The 22,881-nt window shown below is 46.8% G+C and overlaps 1 protein-coding gene across 1 annotated transcript in view; it reads right to left on the bottom strand.

Moving 5' to 3' along the window:
- Window positions 1-3,266: 3,266 nt before the first annotated feature.
- LOC132581016 (E3 ubiquitin-protein ligase RNF213-like) overlaps window positions 3,267-22,881 on the bottom strand; it is a 199,079-nt gene continuing 179,464 nt past the window's right edge. The window contains exons 56-65 of the mRNA XM_060252036.1: window positions 12,782-13,033; window positions 8,530-8,662; window positions 6,915-6,998; window positions 6,368-6,548; window positions 6,054-6,255; window positions 5,845-5,922; window positions 5,290-5,487; window positions 4,075-4,164; window positions 3,792-3,970; window positions 3,267-3,618 (exon numbers count right to left, since the gene is read on the bottom strand). Coding sequence (XP_060108019.1) covers window positions 3,468-3,618; window positions 3,792-3,970; window positions 4,075-4,164; window positions 5,290-5,487; window positions 5,845-5,922; window positions 6,054-6,255; window positions 6,368-6,548; window positions 6,915-6,998; window positions 8,530-8,662; window positions 12,782-13,033 — 1,548 coding nt within the window. The 3' untranslated portion in view covers window positions 3,267-3,467. The remainder of the gene's footprint in view (window positions 3,619-3,791; window positions 3,971-4,074; window positions 4,165-5,289; window positions 5,488-5,844; window positions 5,923-6,053; window positions 6,256-6,367; window positions 6,549-6,914; window positions 6,999-8,529; window positions 8,663-12,781; window positions 13,034-22,881) is intronic.

The raw sequence follows: 22,881 nt of genomic DNA, 5'->3' as shown, positions 1-22,881 counted from the left end.
GCCTCTTCCTTTCTCACTTTTTAAAAGTACGGGGGAGCCCTGTCTGGGGAATACCAAGTGCAGAGATGTTTCCCTCATCCATACCTGCTGCTGTGGAGCCAGCAGGAGTTGGGGGGAACACCCTTGTGCTGCAGTTATTTGCCAAGGCTCCTGAGGCATGGCTGGATGGTTCCATTGCTGGGCCTGTCTGCTGTCAGATCCTCAGCACTGGAGGAGGCCAGCTGCACACTCTGTGTTCCTATTGAAGCCTCAAGAGTCAGAGCAGCTACTAAAGGGCCCTCTGGTGCTTTGGAGGCTTGAGTTGGGGAAGGTGTCACAGACATACTGGGCTGTAGCTACAGCTCAACTCCATAGGAAGCTAAGTGCTTACAATGGGAGCAAGCAGGCCTCTTCATTATTCCTGCTGTCCCTGCAAGTAAGTAGCTGGCCAGCAGAAGAGATAGTCTCAGCTTCTTTTATTTTCTATTGTTCTTTTGCAAGTGAGTTGAGGAAGCCTGTTCAGCTGCAGAGTGGGCAGGGCATGGATGGGTTTTGCCTCCAAGAGACAGGAAGCCTTGAAAAAATCATTTGCATTAGCCCTTCCAATGCTGCAAGGAGGCAGCACAACCCAATCTTAAGGATATATTCCTCTATTGATAGTGAAATGGCAACTCTTCCACTGCCCTGTTTTGGAGCCTCGACTGCCCTTTAGCAAATGACAGAATTCTTGTGGTGTTTGACTAGGGTTGGGACTGCACATCTGTACAGAACTCTGACTAGAAGAGTTCTGTACAGATGTATGATCACTCCCCAAAACGCCCTGCACTTGCTGACAGCCTGTTAAAAGGGAGCAATGAAGAACCATAGCACTGCAATTCCATAGAGTGCACCAACTGTTATGACAAACTTGTCCTCCTTTCAGATACAGCTGCAAAAAAGGTGAGTAAATATGTAGATGGACATGTAGTCCATGTACCACCTTTGCATAAATAAGTAAAGAATAGATGATAACTCACCATGGATAAAAACTCTCCCCTTATTCAGTACAGAATGTTTTGTACTAAAGCCTCTCATACCTATAATATTTGAGGCTAAATCAGAAGACCTACTAGTTGCTCTTTTTATCAGTTGTTGTGAGCTTCAATATGGGCCAAACCTCACCTATCATCAAATCAGTATTTTCCTTAAGTGGTGTACACACTGGTGTAACAGGAAGAAAGAAAACAGCCCCAGTGGACCATTGTTGTCTTGAGTGGCAGTGGGGGATATATTCATCCCAACATTACAAGCTCCCAAATGCAGTGTCTGTAGTTTTACGGTTAAAATTCCTAGGCATTTTCTGGGGGCTTGAGACAAGCCTACAGTTTCAGACTGAATTCAGTATATTAACACTCCTCCAGGAAGATAAACAATTTGCTATACTACTGAACAAAATAACAACATGACTTCAGTAGCAATTACAAAAACAATTTATTGAAAGAAAGAAAGAAAGAAAGAAAGAAAGAAAGAAAGAAAGAAAGAAAGAAAGAAAGAAAGAAAGAAAACAAACCACACTTGTACACACTGTTTATTGTCTCAAATCCTGAACTGTCAGCACAACAAGCTGCAGCACTTGTGCTAGTAACACTGCATCCCTGAAAGCACCCTCAAAATGCCCACTTCCAAAGAGAAGCAGGAGTGCTACTCATTCATTTTGTGCACAGATGTGTACATCCAACACATGTTCTGAGGAAGAGCAAGATAGCTGATACAGCACCATATTTACTTGTCTCTAATCACCAGAATATTAAGCTATCTACTGAAAGACTTACTAAAGTTTCAGAAGCTATCTTTGGTATCTACTGTAGATTCTCAGGTAAGGAAGACTGTGCAATTAGGACAGGCCAAACTAAAAAAACTGTGCAGGTTGGCAGTACAGCCACAGCACCCAGGATTTCTGTGAATGTAGCTTTTGGAATATAAAAAATGAAAGCAAGTATTGCTTAGCTCTTTAAAAAGAAGCTGCACCATTAACTGAAGGAAGTGCAAGTATTAAGAAACTGCTTCTGGAGCACACAAGATTTTGAACACCAGCAAAGCAGGGCTGGGAAAGGTTACCAACAGCAATGGCTTCTACTTTTTCTTCCCCCTGAGAGATGAGTGGCAGCCAGTTAGTTTGGGCAATTTTTGAAAATGTAAACACATTTATTTTGTTCCCAACAAAAATTGGGTTTTTTCAGGTTATTAAGATCATGTCAGTTGACACAGGTGACGCAAATATTCTCTTTCACTGAATTTGCTTATGTTGTTTCAAGAATCAGAAGAGCCAAAGCTACTGATCTTGCTGCACTTGGTTGACAGGCCAATTCTTTGGTTCTACATGAAATAAGACGGCAAATTTTTCGGGGGGAGCACAGTCTCTGCTTAGCAGATTTACAATGGCTTCCTAGGCAGAAGTCAATGGGCTTACAAGGTTGCCACTCTCCTTAGGAAGGCTCTATAAGAATGTTTTACTATTTCCTTCTTCAGCTTTATCAAAGAAATGTGCTAGAATCAGCATTTCAGTTATAAAACTGCTTTTCAGCCCGAAGAGGCATTTGTAAGCAGTCATGATCTTAGCTAAACATTTTAACAGTGGCAATGTGTCAACACTAACGTGAAACAATACAAATATACAATGGTATAAAAAGTCAAGTAAGTTTGTCTGTAGAGGGATCCAGCCTCCCATCAGGTTATTAAAAGGCTTTCAACTAAACATGAAGAAGGTTGCCTTAACAAGCAAGCAAGCTACTCCATACCAAGATGGACATAGGCTAGAAGTACCCTTGATGTGATCACCTCTTTAGCAGAACAAAAAGATCTCTTTGCCTAGGCAGTGGTGTCAAGTTACGACATTGGGGAACTGACAGTGTGGAATTTAAGGCAGCTAGGTGAACAGGCAGCTTGACAATTTGGGGAACAGTGTGGCAACATAAAAATGGACAACAAAGTATGTCCGTGATAAGAGAGAGGCAGCTGTGGTAGCACTTATTGATAAAGACATGTAGAAAACTAGATGCAGAAGCAATTCTTGCTTCCCCTCCAGTTTTCACCCCAAGAAAAAACAACTTCAGGTTTGTATCAGTATCCCAGGTGCCTTCCAGTAATATGTACCCCAAGATCTCTGGCTAGGCTTCTAGGAGTAGGCTACTGAAAAAGGTCTTTGTCTCCTTGTTGAATGTAGCTTGCATCTTTAGTTGTATTTTTAGAGAGAGTATGGAGGGGGTGTTCTAAGACATTTCAGCTTCTAAGGCGTAACATCCTCTGTATTTGTGCAATCATAGTTTATTCAAAGATAGAGTGCAAGAATTCACAACCTCCTTGAGCTTGTGAAAACTTTTTGGCCCCAAATTTACTTTGCTCAGGGCAAAAAAGTCAGTACTGTTAAATCCAGTGATGCTACTTATCCTTCAGTGGTTAATAAAAAAAAGGGGTGGAGTGGGAAGAATGACGACAATGTCTCTGCTGCGTTAACTGAGTCTTCGATCTCGCTTAAGAGCAGCAGTCGCCTTCCAGACAGCGATACACTGGGAGAGCTGAATGTCTTCTGGGAATGTATCCTCCAGTTCTCCAAGTACAGTCTCTTTCCTTTCAAGGTATGAAATAAGGACGTCCTTCAGGCTAAAACATAAGAATCAAATATAAGTATGATCAGCCGCCCTGATGCATATGGCAACTTCCCCTCAAAACCCTTTAATGAGGAGCTTCCCACTCCACATTCAGAGGCCCCGATTCAAGGGAAGAATAAAATAAGCTCCTATGCAGGACAACTGGTCTGGCCTTTGCAGTCTTACCTCCAGCCAGGGTTGAATTCATCCCCAGCGTTGGCATATTTCAGTTTCAGGATTATCATTTCATGCAGCTCCTGGAGAAAAGTCTCCATGCCAGCCTGGAGAAGGAAAGTATTGAGGAGTTTGGTGTTCTCTGCACTGAGCTCAGCTTTATAAGCTTCGCCAACCTCTGCAAAGGGATCCTGCAGGATACAAGAAGAACAAACAAGAAGCTTAGGTTAGGTATGGAGATGGGGAACACAGAGCTTCCAGTTACCCCACCCCTTCTCCACCTAGCCTTTCCTACCCGTTTCAGTTGCAACAGCTGCTCAGATTTACGGCTGGAGAGCAGCTGCCACAGGCCTATGATGTGCTGCAGCTGACACCGACTCAGGGCCTGAGAAGAAGAAAGCAGAAAGCTTCTCTTTAGGACTGGATTCCTATAGAAGCATTACTTACATGCATTTTAGAGAGCCTAGGAATGCAAAATTCACTTTTAAAATATCAGCATTTTAGTATTGTGGGGTTCATGGGTTGTATGCTAAACGATGTGCCAGTGTTTCACATTTTGCTTTTTTAAATTTAAATCTTGTTTTAAGAATTAAAATTAAATGTAAAAAAGGGTTTTTCGAAATCCCCTCAAACCCTTTGACGTCAGTGCTGATCTAGGCTAGATTGAAAACACAAACAACAACCAAGGGCTCATTTGGGACAGAACTGTTTGACAGGAGTGTGCAAACTTAGATACATCTCGGAACCTTCTGCAGCATTCCGGTGGATGAACATATGAAGCTGCCTTATACTGAATCAGACCTTTGGTCCATCAAAGTCAGTATTGTCTTCTCAGACTGGCAGCAGCTCTCCAGGGTCTCATGCTGAGGTTTTTCACACCTATTTGCCTGGACCCTTTTTTGGAGATGCCAGGGATTGAACCTGGGACCTTCCGCTTCCCAAGCAGATGCTCTACCACTGAGCCACCATCCGTCCACAGGATACCACAGGGCAATTGCTGGACTACACACATGGCCATGACCGTGCTGACAAGTCATGCATCAATATCCTCTGCGACATCACAAGGGAATCCGTGTTGCATTTCTTGGAGTGGACTGCACTAATCTATATGTCTTGGCCTGATGATGCTACTCTGAAGTGTTGTGTGTAACTGAGGAAGTGTTGCAGCAGACTCCTTGTGACAAGGAGAGATGCCATTCGGTTTTGTTTTTTAAGACAGAAATTATCCAAGATGATGGTCAGCAGCTATCACTAGGGGAACCGCTATCAAATATAACCAGCTAAGTGTCTTAATTAAATATGCCTGTCTTTCTGTATGCCTTCCATAAATGCAGATGTCGGGGTCTTAATGCAAAGTGAACATTGCATAAACTACAGATTAGACATTGCTCTTGTCCACCCTAATAATATAATCTTCTAAGAGGTAAAAAAGGCTAAGTCACTCCTTTTGCTGGTACAATATTTTTGCAGTGACACCTCCCCTCCATTTGCATTGAATCCTCTAACTCACCTTCAGGACGTGAATGTTTGTTTGAGTGCCCATTTGCAGGGTGTTTTCGACATATTCAGTCGTAGTCATCTCTGCTTCTCCTCCAGCCATAGCCAAGAATCCTAAGGTTATTTCAGTGACAAACAAAGCCTCACAGATGTCACTGTAGGACTGAAGCTCCCCGCTGATCATGCTAATTGTGGAATTTGGAAGGGAGCTCTGTAATTCAAGAGAATAAAAGCCGATCAGCATTCATCATTTCTGCCCTTTGCTGTAAAGAAGTGACTACATGCTGTGTGGGTATTTTTTTTTTTTAGAAAACGGGCAACACAGAGTGCGGAGGCTGTACCGGCATTTTGTTCTATCTCTCTATATCCCACTCCTTACCCACATAATAAAGGTTATATCAGGCAAATATACTGGACACTATAGAACTCAGTGCAACTCTCTTCAGGGTAAACACGCAAAGAATTATGCTGTTAAGAGTGTGAAGTTTTGATACCAATTTTAACAAGACGTATTTAAAACACCCAGCTGGCTGTTTCATATGTGTTCTTATTCTGACAGAGGACTCACCTGCTTCAACTTTCTCTTGATATCATTGAAGAGATGCTCATAGTTGCGGTCATGCCTGTACACCAGAGTGGGGATGCCCTATCAGGGTAGAAAATAAAGCATAGGCTAAGTACATGGGTGCTTTTAAGGAATACCCTCTTTGCTAGGAGTTGGATCTCGTAGGTACCAAAAAAGTCAAAGGAGAGAAGTGAGCTGCTGTGCTATCTTACCGTCAGTTTGATAAAGGGTTTCCCCTGTAAGAATCTGCTGATAACCTGCTGCTGGATTTTTTCCAGGTCAAATTCTTGGAGGGCTTCCCCTCCTTTTTCAATGCTGTACTGGCAATTGGAGAGAATCAGAGGGATTAAGTCCTTCTCCACCTCATATGTGATCACATGCAGATCAGTCACTTCCGTGGGACTGACAGAGTAGCTGTTGAGAAGGAAGGGAGAGAATGGGACATCTCATTTCACTGCTGATTTGTCAACAGCAAAGCTGCCTAATGTTCTGGAAGTAGAAGGGATTCCTGCAGTGGCAGGCATACCTCTTGGCATCCTTTGTAGGTTTTTCTATGGTGTAGACAAAGTCGTTGTGCAAGCCAATGAGATAGCTAGCCAAGGCAGTGGAACACAGGCCCAGACCTCGCCTGCGAGGCAGAAGGATCGCAAATTCATCCTGCAGAGTGAGGTCAACAGCACAGTAGCCTTTGGGGAGTTTAATTTCACCTGAAATGTGAGAAGTAAACCTTGGTAAGCAACAGGCCCAGACATAATCGCAGGAGCTCTCTTTTCATTTTGGCTTATTATTAAAATAATTATTACCAGCTGCCATCATCCAGTGTTACTCTAATACTTCTTGAGCTCAGGGCTAGAAGGCAGGTATTAAAAGCATGCTGGAATGAATCATGCTGTGCTCTATGGACTAGAGCTAGAATATCAATGGCAATGTTTTCCCCATCATTCAAAAAAAAAAAAAATTGGGAAAACCTGGCCTGCTCAGAACACAAACAGCAAGCCCTTGCACTAGGTATTACCAGATAACCTCTCAAGTCTGCCACTCTGCTCTAGTCAAAGTGTGAACTGGCCACTCACCATTTGTTTCCAAGGATCTTCTCAGCTTGTTCCAGACAGACAGAAATGTTCCCACTTGTTTTTCCATAGTACGCCTTGTGACATCTGGAGAACACAAGTAAGAAACAGCTTCTGAGATCCTTGTTGATTTATGGAGATCTCATTAAAAGTGCCCCAAGCTGAAGTGATTTGAGCTCATGGAATAAGAACATTAGATAAGCACTGCCGCATTAGACCAGGGCTGCAGATGTACAATTTAACTTTGGTTAAATAGCCATGTGCCATGAACTCAGTCTGGGAAAAGCTTGCATCTGGTTCTTCCCTCTTCCTTTCCCTCTTCTTGCACACAGCACGATAAAAGAACAATGGTTGAAAAGTAACTTTGGTTGTCCATGATATATGAATGCAGGTACACAGCTAACTTGGGTTTAGCTTCCCTTCACCCTGTCTGCCACAAGCCTGGACTCCTAACCAGGCTTTCAGATCCTCAGTAGTAGAAGTAAAACTAACCCTGCTTAAGCTTCATGCCTACATTGCTATGTCACAGATAACCAGAGTTATCTTAAACCACCACTCCCTCATTAGGTTCTGGAGGGGGCAGTCAGGTGTGCATTCAAGCACAATAGCAGCTGTGCTTGTGCAGTTTTTTATTTAACTACAGTAAAACTGGACATCTGACTGCAACCCCATCTAGCTGAGCAGCCTACTACCAACAATGGCCAGCCAGAGGCCTCCTAGAAGCCCACAGGCAGACCATGAAGGTAACTCCCCACCTCTGGTTCAAAGGTTCTGTTTCATTAACAGGGATCAGGTCTGTCTTGCATGGAAGGGTCTTAAAACTGCCCCTCCAACCACTGGAAATCACATATTGCAGCACTGAATTTCATTATGTTAAATATTTTCTAAATATCTTTTCTATACAAAGGATCCAAGATGGAGAACATCAGTACAACAAAACACATGTTCTGCATTGTCTGAAACATAAGCAAATTACACCTTGTTGGTCAGATGATGCTGACCTCAAACTGTCTGTACTGCAAAATGCACAAAACTGCCTTTCACTTTCCTGTTGAAAGCAGGGAAGTTTAAAAGTGCTTCACTTGTATAGTTTGAGGCCCCTCATGTCTTCATAGACATGATGATGATGCAGAGGCAGCACATGACATGCAACACAACTTAATACGAAAACAACTTTCTTTAGATTGATTTTCACCATTTAGGCAGCTATTAAGACAAATACTTGACACACGTTCACAGATTTTATGTTTACTGAGGATGGTGAACCTGTTTAAGGAAGCACCTTTGCACTAAACACTTTGCTTAAGAGAGCCAATTTGGTGCGGACTCTTATCTGGGAGAACCGGGTTTGATTCCCCACTCCTCCACTTGCACCTGCTGGAATGGCCTTCGGTCAGCTATAGCTCTGGCAGAGGTTGTCCTTGAAAGGGCAGCTGCTGTGAGAGTTCTCTCAGCCCTACCAACCTCACAGGGTGTCTGTTGTGGGGGAGGAAGATAAAGGAGATTGTGAGCCACTCTTAGATTTGGATTGGAGGGCAGGATATAAATCCAATATCTTCTTCTTCTGGCCCTTTTACGTTCAGTTCTCTGGTCCACTATAGCCCTGGCAATTTCTTACCTGAACGCAAACTGTGGAGGAAGTCGCTGATTCTATGGTATTCCAACTCAACAGCATTCTGGAATCTCTTCACCAGCTCTTTCTGCAGAGCCAAAATCTCTGGCAAGAACTTCACCAGCCTTAATTCGGCTTCCTAGAAATGTAGCAGAATCAGGTAGGTCAACTAAAAGCAGCCAAGAGGCTGCCCAAACAAGAAACTCACGTACAAAGCTATTCATACTCCACAAGTTTACAAGTAATCGCATTGAAATAAGTTTCCTAGAGGACACAAATGTTTTAAAAGCAAATGTAGAAAAGCCGAGAGTGCTGGCAAGGTTTGCAAAACAGCAGAAGTCTTGGACAAAGCACTAACCCAGCAGGAGTCTTGGACTGATTATCCCCAGCTTCCAGTTTTTATTCCCTTTCACCCCTCAAAGGCTGCTAAAATGTTCTGCATTCTAGAAAGATTTCAGGATGAAACATACATGAAAGACACTTAGACAAAGTTGCATGATTTAATCTGAGCGTAGATTTACTTAGTGCAAAAGTGTGGTACACTCCATGCAAAGGTGGCAGTTCACATACAATATTTTTGTCATCATTAAACAAGAAACTGACATTCTAACCCAGGGTTCCCTCATATGGTACCCACCAGTATTTCCTTTGTTGCCCAATGGGCTTTTCAGAAAGTGGATGGGGCCATTGGATTGCAAGGTGTTACTGTCCTCCTTCATTCAAATGAGTTTTCCAATGGACAATGAGGCAAACTGGTAAGCAAATGGTATGGTTCCAGTTCCCCCTTTAGGGTTTCCTTCTTTCCAGGAAGTATTGTTTGGATCCACCTTCTGAGGCAAACATTTTGGATTTGACTCTGCTTCCTGGGGAAGTTATTTTGGGGTGATACCACCCCATCAAAATTCCAAAGGTGCCACAGACTCAAAAGGTTGGGGTTAGGGGTTACATATTCTATATATACCAGGGCGCTTTTTTGAGCAGGAATGCACAGGAACACAGTTCCGACTGGCTTGGTGTCAGGGGTGTGGCCTAATATGCAAATGAGTTCCTGCTGGGCTTTTTCTACAAAAAAGCCCTGTTCTATACTAACTAAATAAAAATATAATTTGTCTTCTGCACCCTACTTTCTGATCCCCTCCAAACATTCTATCTGTCTTGAGAAAGGCAACCAGATGCCAAAAACCTGCTTACTGGACTTTCATTCCAGACTAGATTCTCCCTTCTTACTGGAAAAATATTCCATTCATATTCACAGACTTTATATCCTCCTTGGGTACGAGAAGTACATTTCTGGTCAAAGGCAACCTTGCCCAGAATTACTTTGCAGCCTGGAGTTCTTATGATATGCCCAACATGAAGGAATGAAACAATATTTTAAAATCTTCAGACACTAGCATTAAATTTCTAACATAGGTCCATTGTCTAGTCATAACATCATAAAGTACTACTAGATTCCCTAAGGTCCAGTCGCCAAAGGACTGACTAATACTATAGTAAAGTATGAAGTAGTATGAAGCTTTTATGTGCCAAGTTTTAAGTAGTAGAATAATAACTTCTGAACAGGATTGGGTAATTCATTTTTCTAAGAAGTGACCATGAAACACACCAGCCAGGCAACTGCTTCCATCAGGGCAATAATGTCCCTGGCCCAAGAAGATGCACTACTGACTTTAAAAACAGCAACACTGAAATGTATAGCTGAGGGGATGGTTCAAATGCGCAGAGGATGTATTTATGTTGCTTAACCTTCTGGCCTTGATATGGTTTTCCAATCCAATCTAGAGATCCTGAATCTTTTTTTAATAATGTGCATGAAAGGAGAGGGGGATTTTGATCAGAAAAATGACGTAAGAACTATACAGTTTTCCTCATTGCCTTCTCTAAAATCCACAGCTTGTAGCACCCACCAGCCTCCTGGATAGTATTTTAGATTTTAAAAAATAAGGTGTGGAGAAATGGATTGTGCATCTCCTGGCATCCTGTCTGATTTGGCCCTAAGGCTGTGCTCACACACACACTAAAGAATACACTTTTCAATGCACTTTCCAGCTGTATTTTACTTATGTGAACTGGCAAAATCCAGATGGAAAGTGAATTGAAAGTGGATTGAAAGTGCATTCTTTAGTGTGTGTGATCCCAGCCTAAGTGTGGCAGACTGTTGCCACAGTACTCAAATTGTGTAAATACCCACTGTTGCATCCTTGCCTTCTCTTTCCCAAAACACCTTGAAACAAGGAGCTTGTGGAGAAATGCCATTTTAGGCTTTGTTTATCTGGGAGTTGACAGGAGGCTGCTGTCAAACTTGAGGCAGGCTTCAGCCTGGTCTCCTCCTCCCCCTCCCTCCTGTCTGGAACCAGCAATTCGGGGGGGGGGGGGCTCCTAGAGGGACAGGAAGTCCTTGAGACCTGCCTCCCAGAACGCTGCAAGAGTAGGGTTGCCAAGTCCAATTCAAGAAATATCTGGGGACTTTGGGGGTGGAACCAGGAGACATTGGGGGCAGAGCCAGGAACAAAGGTGTGACAAGCATAATTGAACTCCAAGAGAGTTCTGGCCATCACATTCAAAGGGACAGAACACCTTTTTAAATGTCTTCCTTCCATAAGAAATAATGAAGGATAGGGGCACTTTCTTTTGGGGCTCATAGAATTGGACCCCCTGGTCCAATCGTTTTGAAACTTGGGGGGTACTTCTGGGAGAGGCACTAGATACTATACTGAAAATTTGGTGCCTCTGCCTCAAAAAACAGCTCCCTCAGAGCCCCCGAAACCTCCATATCAATTCCCCATTATACCCTATGAGAATCGATCTCCACATAGGGAATAATGAAGTGATCAGCAGACGTTTCCCTCCCCCCTCCCCCGTTTCTGGCAACTTTGAAGTGACGGACTGGCATCTCTACTCACAAGTTGCTGCCAACTTCTTCAAAGTAACACAGACACACCATCCCAAGAGAAAGCCTTTCAATCGGAGACTGAAGCCTTCAAAGGCACATGGTCCTCTGGGGGCGGGGCTTCCCCCCGCTGGCCAGCTGACTGAGGGCGGGAAGGAGCCTGGGAAAGTGGAAGAACCCCTGCTGGGACCTGGGGATTGGCAAGCCTACGCAAGAGAGGTAAACCTGTTCCTGGGTGAGAACTGTTTTTTGGATAGGGGAGATTTTGAGCGGGAAACTGGCAGTTCAATTCAGTGAGTGATTCTGGCAACAGTCTCGGAGTTTGAGTTGGAATATAGTCTTGGAAGGTATGGTTAGGGCAAGTTGTATATTAGGGAAAAGAGCATTTATCCCTACTTTCATTTATTACTTCTGTTCACCTTTTTTTAAAAAATGCCTGTAAATAGTTGTATGTTTTAAATAAATGTTTGGTTTGTTTACTTTAAAAGGTAGTCCCTCTGTACCCCCAAGGTTTCCCAACCACCTTAGACCACACTACTGTTAGAGGGGAGTCCAGGAAAGGCATACAGTTGGCAAGGGTTCCAATCCTCCAGGGGTCTCTCAAAGAAGGACTGTGGTCTCTGTGTTAACCAGGTACAGGGTTGGCAGAGGTCCTTGAGGCCACAGAACTAGCAAGGGGGATTGGGAGTCCTGTTCCTCTCAGTCAGGAACCCCTAAATTGAGCAGGTGATGGCAGTGTGCCCAAGTGGCAGGAAGAAAATTAGCTCCCTCCAGGAGTTGGCAACTCAAAAGGGAGCTGACGGGACTGGATCTGAAGGCAGAATTGGGCCGGTTCCATCACAGAGCTCGAGGAAAGATAACTTTGTGTCATGCAGAAATGTATAACATAGTTGACGAAGTCTACAATACAGCACAGCAGCTGCAAGTTTAAATGACTCACTAACCATCATGGCCACTAGGAGCTGTCCTCAAGGTTCTTCTCCTTACTCTCAGCCATGTATGCATGAATAAAAGCTGGATTAATCATATTCTGACAATGCTCAGCACCTTTGGGATGCATAGTAAATTTTGGTCTCAGAATGGCTTCACTTCATGGACACACAAGACAACCTTATGCTGGCGCAGTGATTGTAATATTTCAAAGCACCCAGATGGTTTGATATTTACTGATGCACCTCAGCTTTTGACAAGAACTTGACAGGAGAGTTTCTGCCCTTAAGATCAAAGTCATCACACTCGTTTTTTGTTTTTGTTTTTTTTAAAGGGGGGGGGAGAGAAGAGACAATGCTGAAATGTGTGCTAACTTCATTAATTATGAAGAACAGCTTACACAAGATGGGGCCATGGAAATCATATGGTAATGCTTACCTTCTGCAAAAATTTCCACAAGATGGGCACAGTATCCTTGCCACCTTTCTGCTGGACAACATGCCCAAGGTATTCCACTGAGATTCTTTTCCGGCAATTCCACATTTTAGAACAATGTACGGTTCTATTCTTTGGCAGTCCTGAGAGGAAGGTTGCAGGGTCACTGTATATAATTTTCACTACTGGGTTGGAAGAAATTCTCTCATCCTCACTGATTTGTTGATTCAGCTCCAGAAGTGATTTATCCAAAAGCTGTTGGAAGTGGAGGGGGGAGGGGGGGAAGGAGGGCAAATCAGCAAAGAAAGGTAAACCTTTTGCAAAAAAAAAAAAGTCCATATAGATAACCTAGGTATGATCTAGTTATCTACAAAACTGTAATTGTGCCTTGAACAACAGAATCACTTAGTTTCCTGCAGCTTTCGAAGGCTGGAGTGCCTAGGGTAAAAATAGTTAAAACATGAGTTGTCTGTATAGATCATCAACAAATGGAACTTCTGAAAAAAAGTTTATTTTTCAACATATATTAGTTCATTTAGAAGAACAGTACTCATCAAATATATATAAGCAAACCAGCTGCTAGGATCCTGTCTACCTTCACATGAAAAAACTGAACCCAAGGTGAGCCTATGCAGAAGAGAAGGGTAATGCTGTGCAGGTAATAACTGGTTTTGATGGCTTTCCATGGAGATCTCTGGATCATGGTCCAGTGCAAAACCTGGTCATCACTTCAAATGCTGCAATCTCCAAAGGCAGGAGGGCAGAGCTACCCACCCACTCCACCAGCATATACATAGTGCCTTCAGTGTCCCCCATTTCTTTCCTCCCATACAAGTGAATGGCTGCTGATTAATTTTCAGGAAGAAGGCAGTGCAGCCATTAAGCTGTAATTGTTGTTCATCAAGTTGTCTTTTGTGCAGGCACACATCGGGACTGCACTTGTGCATGCCAGCCACTGGAGGGCTTTTCCAGCATTTTCTTAGGAAGAAAGAACTTTGGGGGAGCCACTCTGGTTCCCTCCTTCAACAGTCCTGTGTTCCAAAGACCGGGGGGGGGGGGGGGGTCACTCCCCTTTCCCTCATTTCTTCTGAGCCACTGTGAGTAAGGTGTTTGAGAATAAGAGAGCTCACAGCAGGGCAGGAGGGAGGGAATGTATGCCTGTACAGAAGACATCTCAGTGAACAACAGTTACAGGCAAGCACAGTACTGATTTCATTTTCTGTCTTCTGTGTAGCCCCACATTGGGAGACTAACAAGCTACTCGCCATGGAGGTGGGATGATACTCTCACTCGAACAATGAATGCAGTACACAGATTTAGGTATGTCTTCTAGCATTTATGTCTATAAAGTAATGTTTGACCAATGCATCAGTAGCCGACCATGTGGCTACCTTGCATCAAGGGACTCCATGAATGGAGTAGCTTGAAGAAAAACAGTCAAAGTTGCCTGAGAACGTGCCAAGTGTGTTCGCATGTGAAGAGGGCAGGGCAACATGGCCTGTTCATAGTACTCTAAACACAGCAACTATCCATCTAGCTATGGTCTGGGATGTAGCAGCCTTTCCCTTGGAGGCGACAGAATAGCAAGCAAAAAGCTGTGGAGTTCTACAGAATATTGGTGTCCTATTTAGGTAATACAATAAAGCTCTTTTAACATCCAACAAATGGGAGTGTGCTTTCTGCCTCTGATGTGGGGGAAGGAAAAAAAGACAGGCAACACAATGTTCTGCACTGGCGGAGTAGGGATACCATCCTTGGGAGAAAATTGTAAGCTGAGGCATAACACTACCTTTTCAGCATAAAAACTGATAAAAGGAGGGTTGGTTTATTAAAGGCACTAACTCCTCTTCTCTCCTGGCAGACATGATTACTACCAGAAAGACTACTTTAATGGATAGGAGGTGTAGGTCACACAAAGCCAGTGGTTCAAAGGGTGACAGCATTGGCTACAGACAGGAACCACTGAGGTACTATATGTGATCTAGGAGGGAACAAGTTAAATAACTCTTCTAGAGTCTTTACATTTTTCCAAGTATTTGTGTGTGTGCGCGCATATATGCATGTGCTTGCATGCCTGGAAATCATTGCAACTTTGTGACTTCTGGCGACCCCTAGTGGGGCCAGGACATTTTTCAGAAAGGTTGTTTGTATCACCTGGTTTGTGTTCCAGCCCTGGTAGTCAGTGAAGGTCTCCCTTCCAAGTGCATGCTAGGGTCAGCCCTGCTTAGCTTCTGAGATCTCACAAGACTGGGCTTGCCTGGGCTATCCAGGTCAAGGCAAGAAACCTTCCAGAGCCTTGATGGAGAAAACCATTCTACCATCAACCAGGGGATGGGAAGCAAATATGGCTGCCACGCGGACTTTTATAGACATTGCCGCTAAACCTGAATCCCTTAAAATAAGGAGATACTTGAATATAAGGGGGAGAGAACAGGCAACTGCAAGAACTCCCCAAACGCTGCCCACTCATGAGAAACAGGACAACTTTGCTGAATACACGTCTTGTGGAGAAGCATTCAGAAAAGAATGTTATACTGTTTAGTTATTATATCTGATTTTATTTTATATGGCAATGCATGTATTCATGCTCTTTGGAATCTTTTGATAAGACTGCTGATGTTCTGTTTACTCTTGCCTACTTTAATAAAAATATTTTTGGAAGGAAGGAAGGAAGGAAGGAAGGAAGGAAGGAAGGAAGGAAGGAAGGAAGGAAGGAAGGAAGGAAGGAAGGAAGGAAGGAAGGGAGGGAGGGAGGGAGGGAGGGAGGGAGGGAGAGAGAGAGAGAGAGAGAGAGAGAGAAAGAAAAAGAAAGAAAGAAAGAAAGAAAGAAAGAAAGAAAGAAAGAAAGAAAGAAAGAAAGAAAGAAAGAAAGAAAGAAAAAGAAAGAGAAAGAAAGAAAGTTAGACAACCTGTTCAGAAAAATCTGACCGTGCTGGTTCAAGAGCCGTGCTGTCAGTCACAATCTGCAAACTTCATGGTGGAACAGGGTGCCCCTGCCCTGAGTAGAAGGTCTGGCCTGAGGGGTAGATGTATGAACGCTCCCTTGGACATTGACAACAGTACATGGAACCATGTCTGTGTTGGCCAAAAATGAGTGGTAAGGATATACTTGGTGCCGTCTGTTTGGGTCTTCGATAGGACTTTGCTGAGTAGCAGTGTGGGGGGAAAGACATAAGCGGCCACCCATCCACTGAAACGGAAAGTATTCCTAATGGAATGGTGGTCACTGCCATTCCTGGAGCAGAAATTCCGGGTCTTTGTATTACGAGTAGTAGCAAAAAGATCCACTGTTGGCATACCCATTGAGCAAAAACATCTGTCTGCTCAAAATATCTGCCCTTGAATTGACAGTGCCAGCGTGTGTATGGCCCATAGCATGGTTCCTTGAGACACCGCTGCCTCCCAAATGGCTGTTGCTTCCCTGCAGGGAGCCAACAATGCCATGTCCCACGGCCTGTTTACATACACCACCACTGTTGTATTGTCCATTTGAACTTGAACCAATTTTCTTTTTGTGAGAGCTGAGAAAGAGGTAAGGGCATACCGTACTGCTCTTAACTCTAAAAATTAATGTGTAATTTCCTTTTCCTGGCTAACCAAGTGTCTTGGGTGGAGTAGGGATAGCAGTGAGCACCCATTTCTTTAGGCAGGTATCAGTGGTGGCCACACTCTGTGGGGGAATAAGGTCGAAGGGTGCGCCTGCCAGAAGGCTGGTCTCATCTGACCACCAAGAGAGCTGCTGGATGATATATGCCTAGGGAAAGAGAATTTAGTATTCTGTAAATGTGCAAATGGGGAAGATTTCCTGAGGAACCAGTTTTGTAATGGCAGCTTCTTTAACCAGGCTGGAGGTACAGTGGCAGAAGCCATCAGACCAGGTAGTCTTTGGAGAACCAGAAGAAGAAGAAGAAGATATTGGATTTATATCCCGCCCTCCACTCCGAAGAGTCTCAGAGCGGCTCACAATCTCCTTTCCCTTCCTCCCCCACAACAAACACCCTGTGAGGTAGATGAAGATATTGGATTTATATCCCGCCCTCCACTCCGAAGAGTCTCAGAGCGGCTCACAATCTCCTTTACCTTCCTCCCCCACAACAGACACCCTGTAAGGTAGATGAAGATGGACAGGTTTCTTACCTGTAACTGGTGATCTTCGAGTGGTCATCTGTGCAATCACACATATGGGTAATCCGCAGGATTGGCCCCGACCTCGGAGAGTTCAAAGCAATCTTGATCGTAGATCTGGCGCGCCTCCCGCTTGTCCTGGGAGGAGTCAGCTACTGCGCATGCCTGGAGAAGGGGGAGGTGCTTAGCCACTCAGTTTCTTCCCGCCGCCGGGTAGGTGGAAATAACTGTGCTAACTAACTTCCAGCAGCGGGGAAGGCTGGGTGGGTCTGTGTGATTGCACAGATGACCACTCGAAGATCACCAGTTACAGGTAAGAAACCTGTCCATCTTCTTCGTGGTCTCTGTGCATTCACACATATGGGTGATTAGCGAGCCATTTCTTCGGAGGTGGGTGCTGGATCTGTAAGAAAATGTAGGATTAGAGTGTAACATAATGATAGTGTTACTCACGGTGGTTAGTCGAAGATCGATCGTAGCACCGCTTGTCCGAAGGAGGCGTCTCGCCGGGCACGAACGTCGAGGGCGTAGTGCGAGGCGAAGGTAGATGTAGAGGACCAGACGGCTGCGGCGCAGATGTCCTCTATAGGTATGCCTTTCATGAAGGCGGACGAGGTGGCCACGGCTCTGGTTGAGTGGGCTCGTATATGTTGAGGGATTGGTTGTTTTGCCAGCTGGTAGCAGAGTTCGATGGCAGCAACAATCCATTTGGAGAGTCTCTGGGTAGATATTCTGCTGCCCTGATTATGGGTAGCGTAAGTGATAAAGAGTCTGGGGTCTTTACGGATTTGGCGGGTTCTATCTATGTAGAAGGCTAGGGCTCTCCGTGCATCCAAGTTGTGGAGTGCCCTTTGTCCCGCGTCCGCGGGGTGCTGGAAGAAGGCTGGTATAATGGACTGTCTTCCCAGATGGAAGGGAGAGACGACCTTGGGAAGAAAGGTCGGGTCAGGTCGGAGGACCACCGTACTGTTATGAAATGTCGTATACGGTGGGTCTGCTCTGAATGCGCAGATGTCACTGGCCCTCTTACCTGTGGTGAGGGCCGTAAGTAATGCCGTCTTCCATGACAGCAGGTGCAGTGGAATGGAAGCCATGGGTTCGAAGGGCGGTTTCATGAGTTGGCTCAGGACTAGAGATAGGCTCCAGGTGGGTAGAACTTGTTTGATTGGTGGGTGAAGGCGAATGATGCCCTTGAGGAAGGCTCTAGTCGCATGGTGAGAAAAAACCGTTGTGCCATCGATGCGGGGGTGGAAAGCAGAGATGGCTGCCAGATGTACCTTCAGGGAGGAATACGACAGACCCGCTCTAGAGAGCGTTAAGGTGTAAGTTAGTACCTGAGGTATGGTGGCATAGTTGGGGTCGAAGTTGTGTTGTGAGGCATAGTGTGAGAAGCGTTTCCACTTAAGTAGATAGGATTTCCTAGTAGATGGTTTTCTGGAATTCACTAGGACGTGACGGACCTCTGGGGGGAAATCTAGAAATTGATTCTCCAGGCTGTTAGCTTGAGTGACGCCGGGTTGTGGTGAAGGACCCTGCCGTCCTGTTGGGAGAGGAGATCCCGTGTTTGAGGGAGCTGGACGAAGGTATTGTTGGACAGGAGCAGCACGGTCGTAAACCAGGGTTGGCGCGGCCACCATGGAGTTATGAGGATGCAGTTTGTGTGGTCTACCTGAATCTTCTGTAGAACTCTGGTGATAAGTGGGATGGGGGGAAAGAGGTAGTGCAGTGTTCCGTTCCAAGTTTGTAGGAAGGCATCCCCCCTGGAGAGGTGGGATGGGGGACCTCTCATGTAGAAGCGGGTGCATTGGGCATTTGATGGTGAAGCAAATACATCTATCTTCGGTTGTCCGAAGACGTTGAAGATCTGTCGGATGTATCGACTGTTGATGGACCACTCGTGGTTGTTGGTCGAGTGGCGACTCAGGGCGTCTGCCTGGGTGTTGTCGGTCCCTGGTAGGTGCACGGCCGTGAGGAAGATGCCCTGGCTTATGCTCCAATGCCACAGTGCGAGGGCTCTCCTGCAGAGTCTGGCGGAGGCGGTGCCGCCCTGCCTGTTGATGTAAAAGACTGTGGCGATGTTGTCGGAGGTGACCTGGACGTGCTGGTTCTTTAGCGACGGGAGGAAAGACCGCAGGGCCTTGTGCACTGCGATGAGCTCCAGGCAATTTATGTGGAGAGAGCGTTCGTAGTCTGTCCATTGGCCCTGCACCGTGAGGTCCTCTAAGTGGGCTCCCCATCCCCACTTGGATGCATCTGTGGTTACGATCACCGAGGGCGGTGTCTGTTTGAATGGCATGCCCTTGAAGAGGTGATGTTGCTTGGTCCACCATTTGAGGGATGGCACAATGTGCGGTGGGAGGGTGAGTAGTGTGGATTGATGTTGTGTGTGGGGGCGAAAAGTCCTTACGAACCACATTTGAAGGGGGCGCATGTGCAGCTTCGCAAACCGCAGAACTGCTGTGGTTGCTGCCATGAGGCCTAGCATTCTTTGGAAGGTGAGCGCTGTTTGGGAGCGCTGGGCGATGATAGTGTTGGCCATTGACAGTATGGCGAGTGCTCTGTCCTGAGGTAGGGAAGCCGTTTGCGAGAGCGTGGAGATGTCCGCCCCTATGAACTGAATCCTCTGGGTAGGGATTAGTTTGGATTTTGAGAGGTTGACTCGGAGGCCTAGGGTGGCCAGGGTGGAGAGGGTGGTCGAGACGTCCAGTTGTAGTTGCTCCCTGGAATGGGCGACGATCAGCCAGTCGTCTATGTACGGGAAGATTGATATCTGTTGCTGGCGTAATGTGGCTGCTACTACTGCCATGCACTTGGTGAAGACCCTTGGTGCTGTGGAGAGGCCGAAGGGGAGGGAGCAGAACTGGAAGTGCTGCCTCCCTACGGCGAACCTTAGGAATCTTCTGTGATGATGATTGATTGTTATGTGGAAGTAGGCATCCTGGAGGTCTATGGACGCCATCCATGCTCGTTCTGGGATGAGCGGAAGGATTGCCTGAAGCGTGACCATACGGAATTTCTTGTAGATTATGTGTAGGTTGAGTTTGCGGAGGTCGAGGATGGGTCGGAGTCCTCCGTCCCTTTTTGGTACCAGGAAGTACCGGGAGTAGAAGCCGGTGCGATGGTATTGGGGTGGGACTGGTTCTATCGCGCCCTTGTCCAGCAGAGACGCAATTTCTGTCTGCAGGGGTGCGGACGGGGGTGTGGTGAGGAATCGGTGGTGCCTTGGAGTGGATGTAAACTCTATCAGGTAGCCTCTTTGAATGATGGTGAGGACCCAGGCGTCTGATGTTATGGTCCTCCAGGCAGTGTAGAACGGTTGTAGTCGTGTTGATGGGTTTGGCTGATGAAGGGGGACTGGACGGCTCGGGGCAGGGAGGTCAGAGAGATGGTTTGGATGTGGTTGGAGGTTTCTTGGTTGTTTGGCGTCTGTGCTGAAAGGAAGGCTTGGACTGTGGTGGTTTGCGCTTCCATGAATCCTGTTGTCGTGGGGATCTGGCCCCTTTGTATTGGCTGGACCTCCAGTTCCTTTGTCGGTTGGATTGTGTCAGAGGTTGGGAAACTCCCAGACGTTTCGCCCTCTTCCTGCCATCGTCTACTGACGTGAGGATGTCATCTGTAGATGAGCTGAACAGGCCGAGGCCATCAAAGGGCAGGTCTTCCACCTTGTATTTGATGTCTGGTTGGAGGGAGGAGGATCTGAGCCACGCGTGTCTACGGAGTGCTATGGCTGAGGCCAAGGTTTTGGAAGAACACTGTGCAGCGTGCCGTGCAGTGTTGATTTGCTGTTTGCTCACTCTGGCGATCTCTTGCAGGGTAGTGGCGGCTGACTTCTGGGACGCCTCGGGTAGGGATGGTACCAGTGCGCCGAGGGAAGTGGTCAGGTTGTGGGTGTATGCGGAAAAGCATGCCATGTAGTTGAGGATTTTGGTTGTGGCTGTAGTGAGGGCGTAGATCTTTCTCCCGATCGTGTCGAGTTTCTTGCCCTCTCGTTCTGGTGGTACCGGGTGCCTAGTCTGCTTCGATTTCGAAGACGAATGCACGATGATCGAGTTCGGAGCCGGGTGAGTGAATAGGAACTTGGATTCAGGTGCATGTATCTTGTAGAGGGCTTCGACCTTCTTGGATGTCGGCGGTACTGATGCCGGTTTGTCCCATGCTTCTCTGAGTGTTTCTAGGAGGACGGGGAGCATGGGAAGAGATGAGCTGGATGGAAGATCCGCATGCACCAGATCGAATACGACGTCCGAGACTCTGGGGGCGTCCGTATTGAGCTTCAGGTTCAGCGAACTTGCCATGTTTGCCACGAGGTCGAGGTAGGATTTCGGGCCCTCGGACGGCGATAGGTCTGCTGGCTTGGCTATGTCGGATTCTGGGGATTGTAGGTCCGAACCCGAAGAGTGGTCGGAGTCGGAGAGTTCCTCCTCGGATCCGTCGTCGGTTCCCTGGTGCAGGTCGGGCTGGGGCGTTGTCTTGGGAGCCGTGTGTAAGGACTCGAGTGGCGGCGGGAGTTTCGGTTCGGCGCCGAGATTCGTAAGGTCGTCATGGTGAAGCGGTTCGACCGATGCGGAATGGAGTCTGTGTGAGCGATCTCGGTCGCGAGGAGACTCTTGGTAGCTGTGGTAATGTCGATCGTAGGATGGTGATCGTCGGTGCCGTCTTCGGTTCCGTGGGGATGGAGACCTGGATCTCGATGGAGAGTAGTAGTAGTGTCTCCCCCTGCGGTGGCTGCGGGAGCGACGGCGGCTGCGGGACCTGGTGCGGCGGCGACTGCGGGACCTGGTGCGGCGGCGGCTGCGAGACCTGGTGTGACGGCGACTGCGCGACCTGGTGTGCCGGCGACTGCGGGATCTGGTGCGTCTGCGACTGCGAGACCGCGGTCTGGTCGGGAGGACTCTCGGGGTCGAGGGTTCTCTGGTGAGCGCGTGGGCGTCTACAGGGTGCGAGAGATCTATGAATTTAGATGGGTCGAGGATCCCAACGGATGCGGTAGAGTGCGTATCCAGCAGTTGGTCTGGTGGGGAATTCGGAATGGACGGTGACTTGGATGAAATGCGGATGATTTCCAATGGAGTGATTGATGGTGTTGCTGTCGACTTCGATGTCGGAGTCTTCGGCAGCGATCCGGAGGCAGTGGCGCTCGGGTTCGGGGTCTTCGGCTTGGTGGTCGGGTTCGAGACCGAGTCGAGAGGTCGGGTCTTGTGCTTCTTGGAGCTCACGCTACCCGTCGGGTCCGAGTGGGCGGAATCGGAACGGCGGCGCTTCTTGGGGTCGTCCGACTTCTTGGAGTGCTTGCCGGTCTTAGGCTTACTGGGACTCTGTGCCACGGAAGCTGCCGACTGCGTCTCTCCCACGAGGTGTGGGGAAGATGGCGCGGGTTGTTTTTGTCCGCCATGCGGCATGGCCGGTCGGAGTGTGGTTTCCATGAGGTGGCTCCTGAGTCTCGCGGCGCGGTTCTTGCGGGCCTGTTTGCCAAATTGGCTGCAGTGCACGCAGGAGTCTGGACGGTGGGCCTCTCCAAGGCAGAACAAGCACAGAGAGTGACCGTCGGATGAGGGGATTTTGGATGAGCAGCTGGTGCAGCGTTTAAAGATTATCTTGTCCCTTCCTTCCATCCGCCCGGGGAGGGGGGGGGGAGGGGAAAAGTCCCGAAGAGATAGTAAGAAAAGGCCTTTTTTTTTTTTTTTTTTAATACGATACCAGGTAGAAGTAGAAGATGAAGAGTTGAGGTTGAAGAGAAGGTAGTTGTAGAGATTGCAATGAAGAAGTTGGAGATCAACGAGGAAGGTGCGATCCGGTCGGCGGTAAGGAAGAAACTGAGTGGCTAAGCACCTCCCCCTTCTCCAGGCATGCGCAGTAGCTGACTCCTCCCAGGACAAGCGGGAGGCGCGCCAGATCTACGATCAAGATTGCTTTGAACTCTCCGAGGTCGGGGCCAATCCTGCGGATTACCCATATGTGTGAATGCACAGAGACCACGA

The sequence above is a fragment of the Heteronotia binoei genome, chromosome 13 (genome assembly GCF_032191835.1).
Source record: "Heteronotia binoei isolate CCM8104 ecotype False Entrance Well chromosome 13, APGP_CSIRO_Hbin_v1, whole genome shotgun sequence".
Lineage (NCBI taxonomy): Eukaryota > Metazoa > Chordata > Lepidosauria > Squamata > Gekkonidae > Heteronotia > Heteronotia binoei.
The sequence above is the reverse complement of the archived record's forward strand: the minus strand, read 5'-3'. Positions and strand labels throughout refer to the sequence as shown.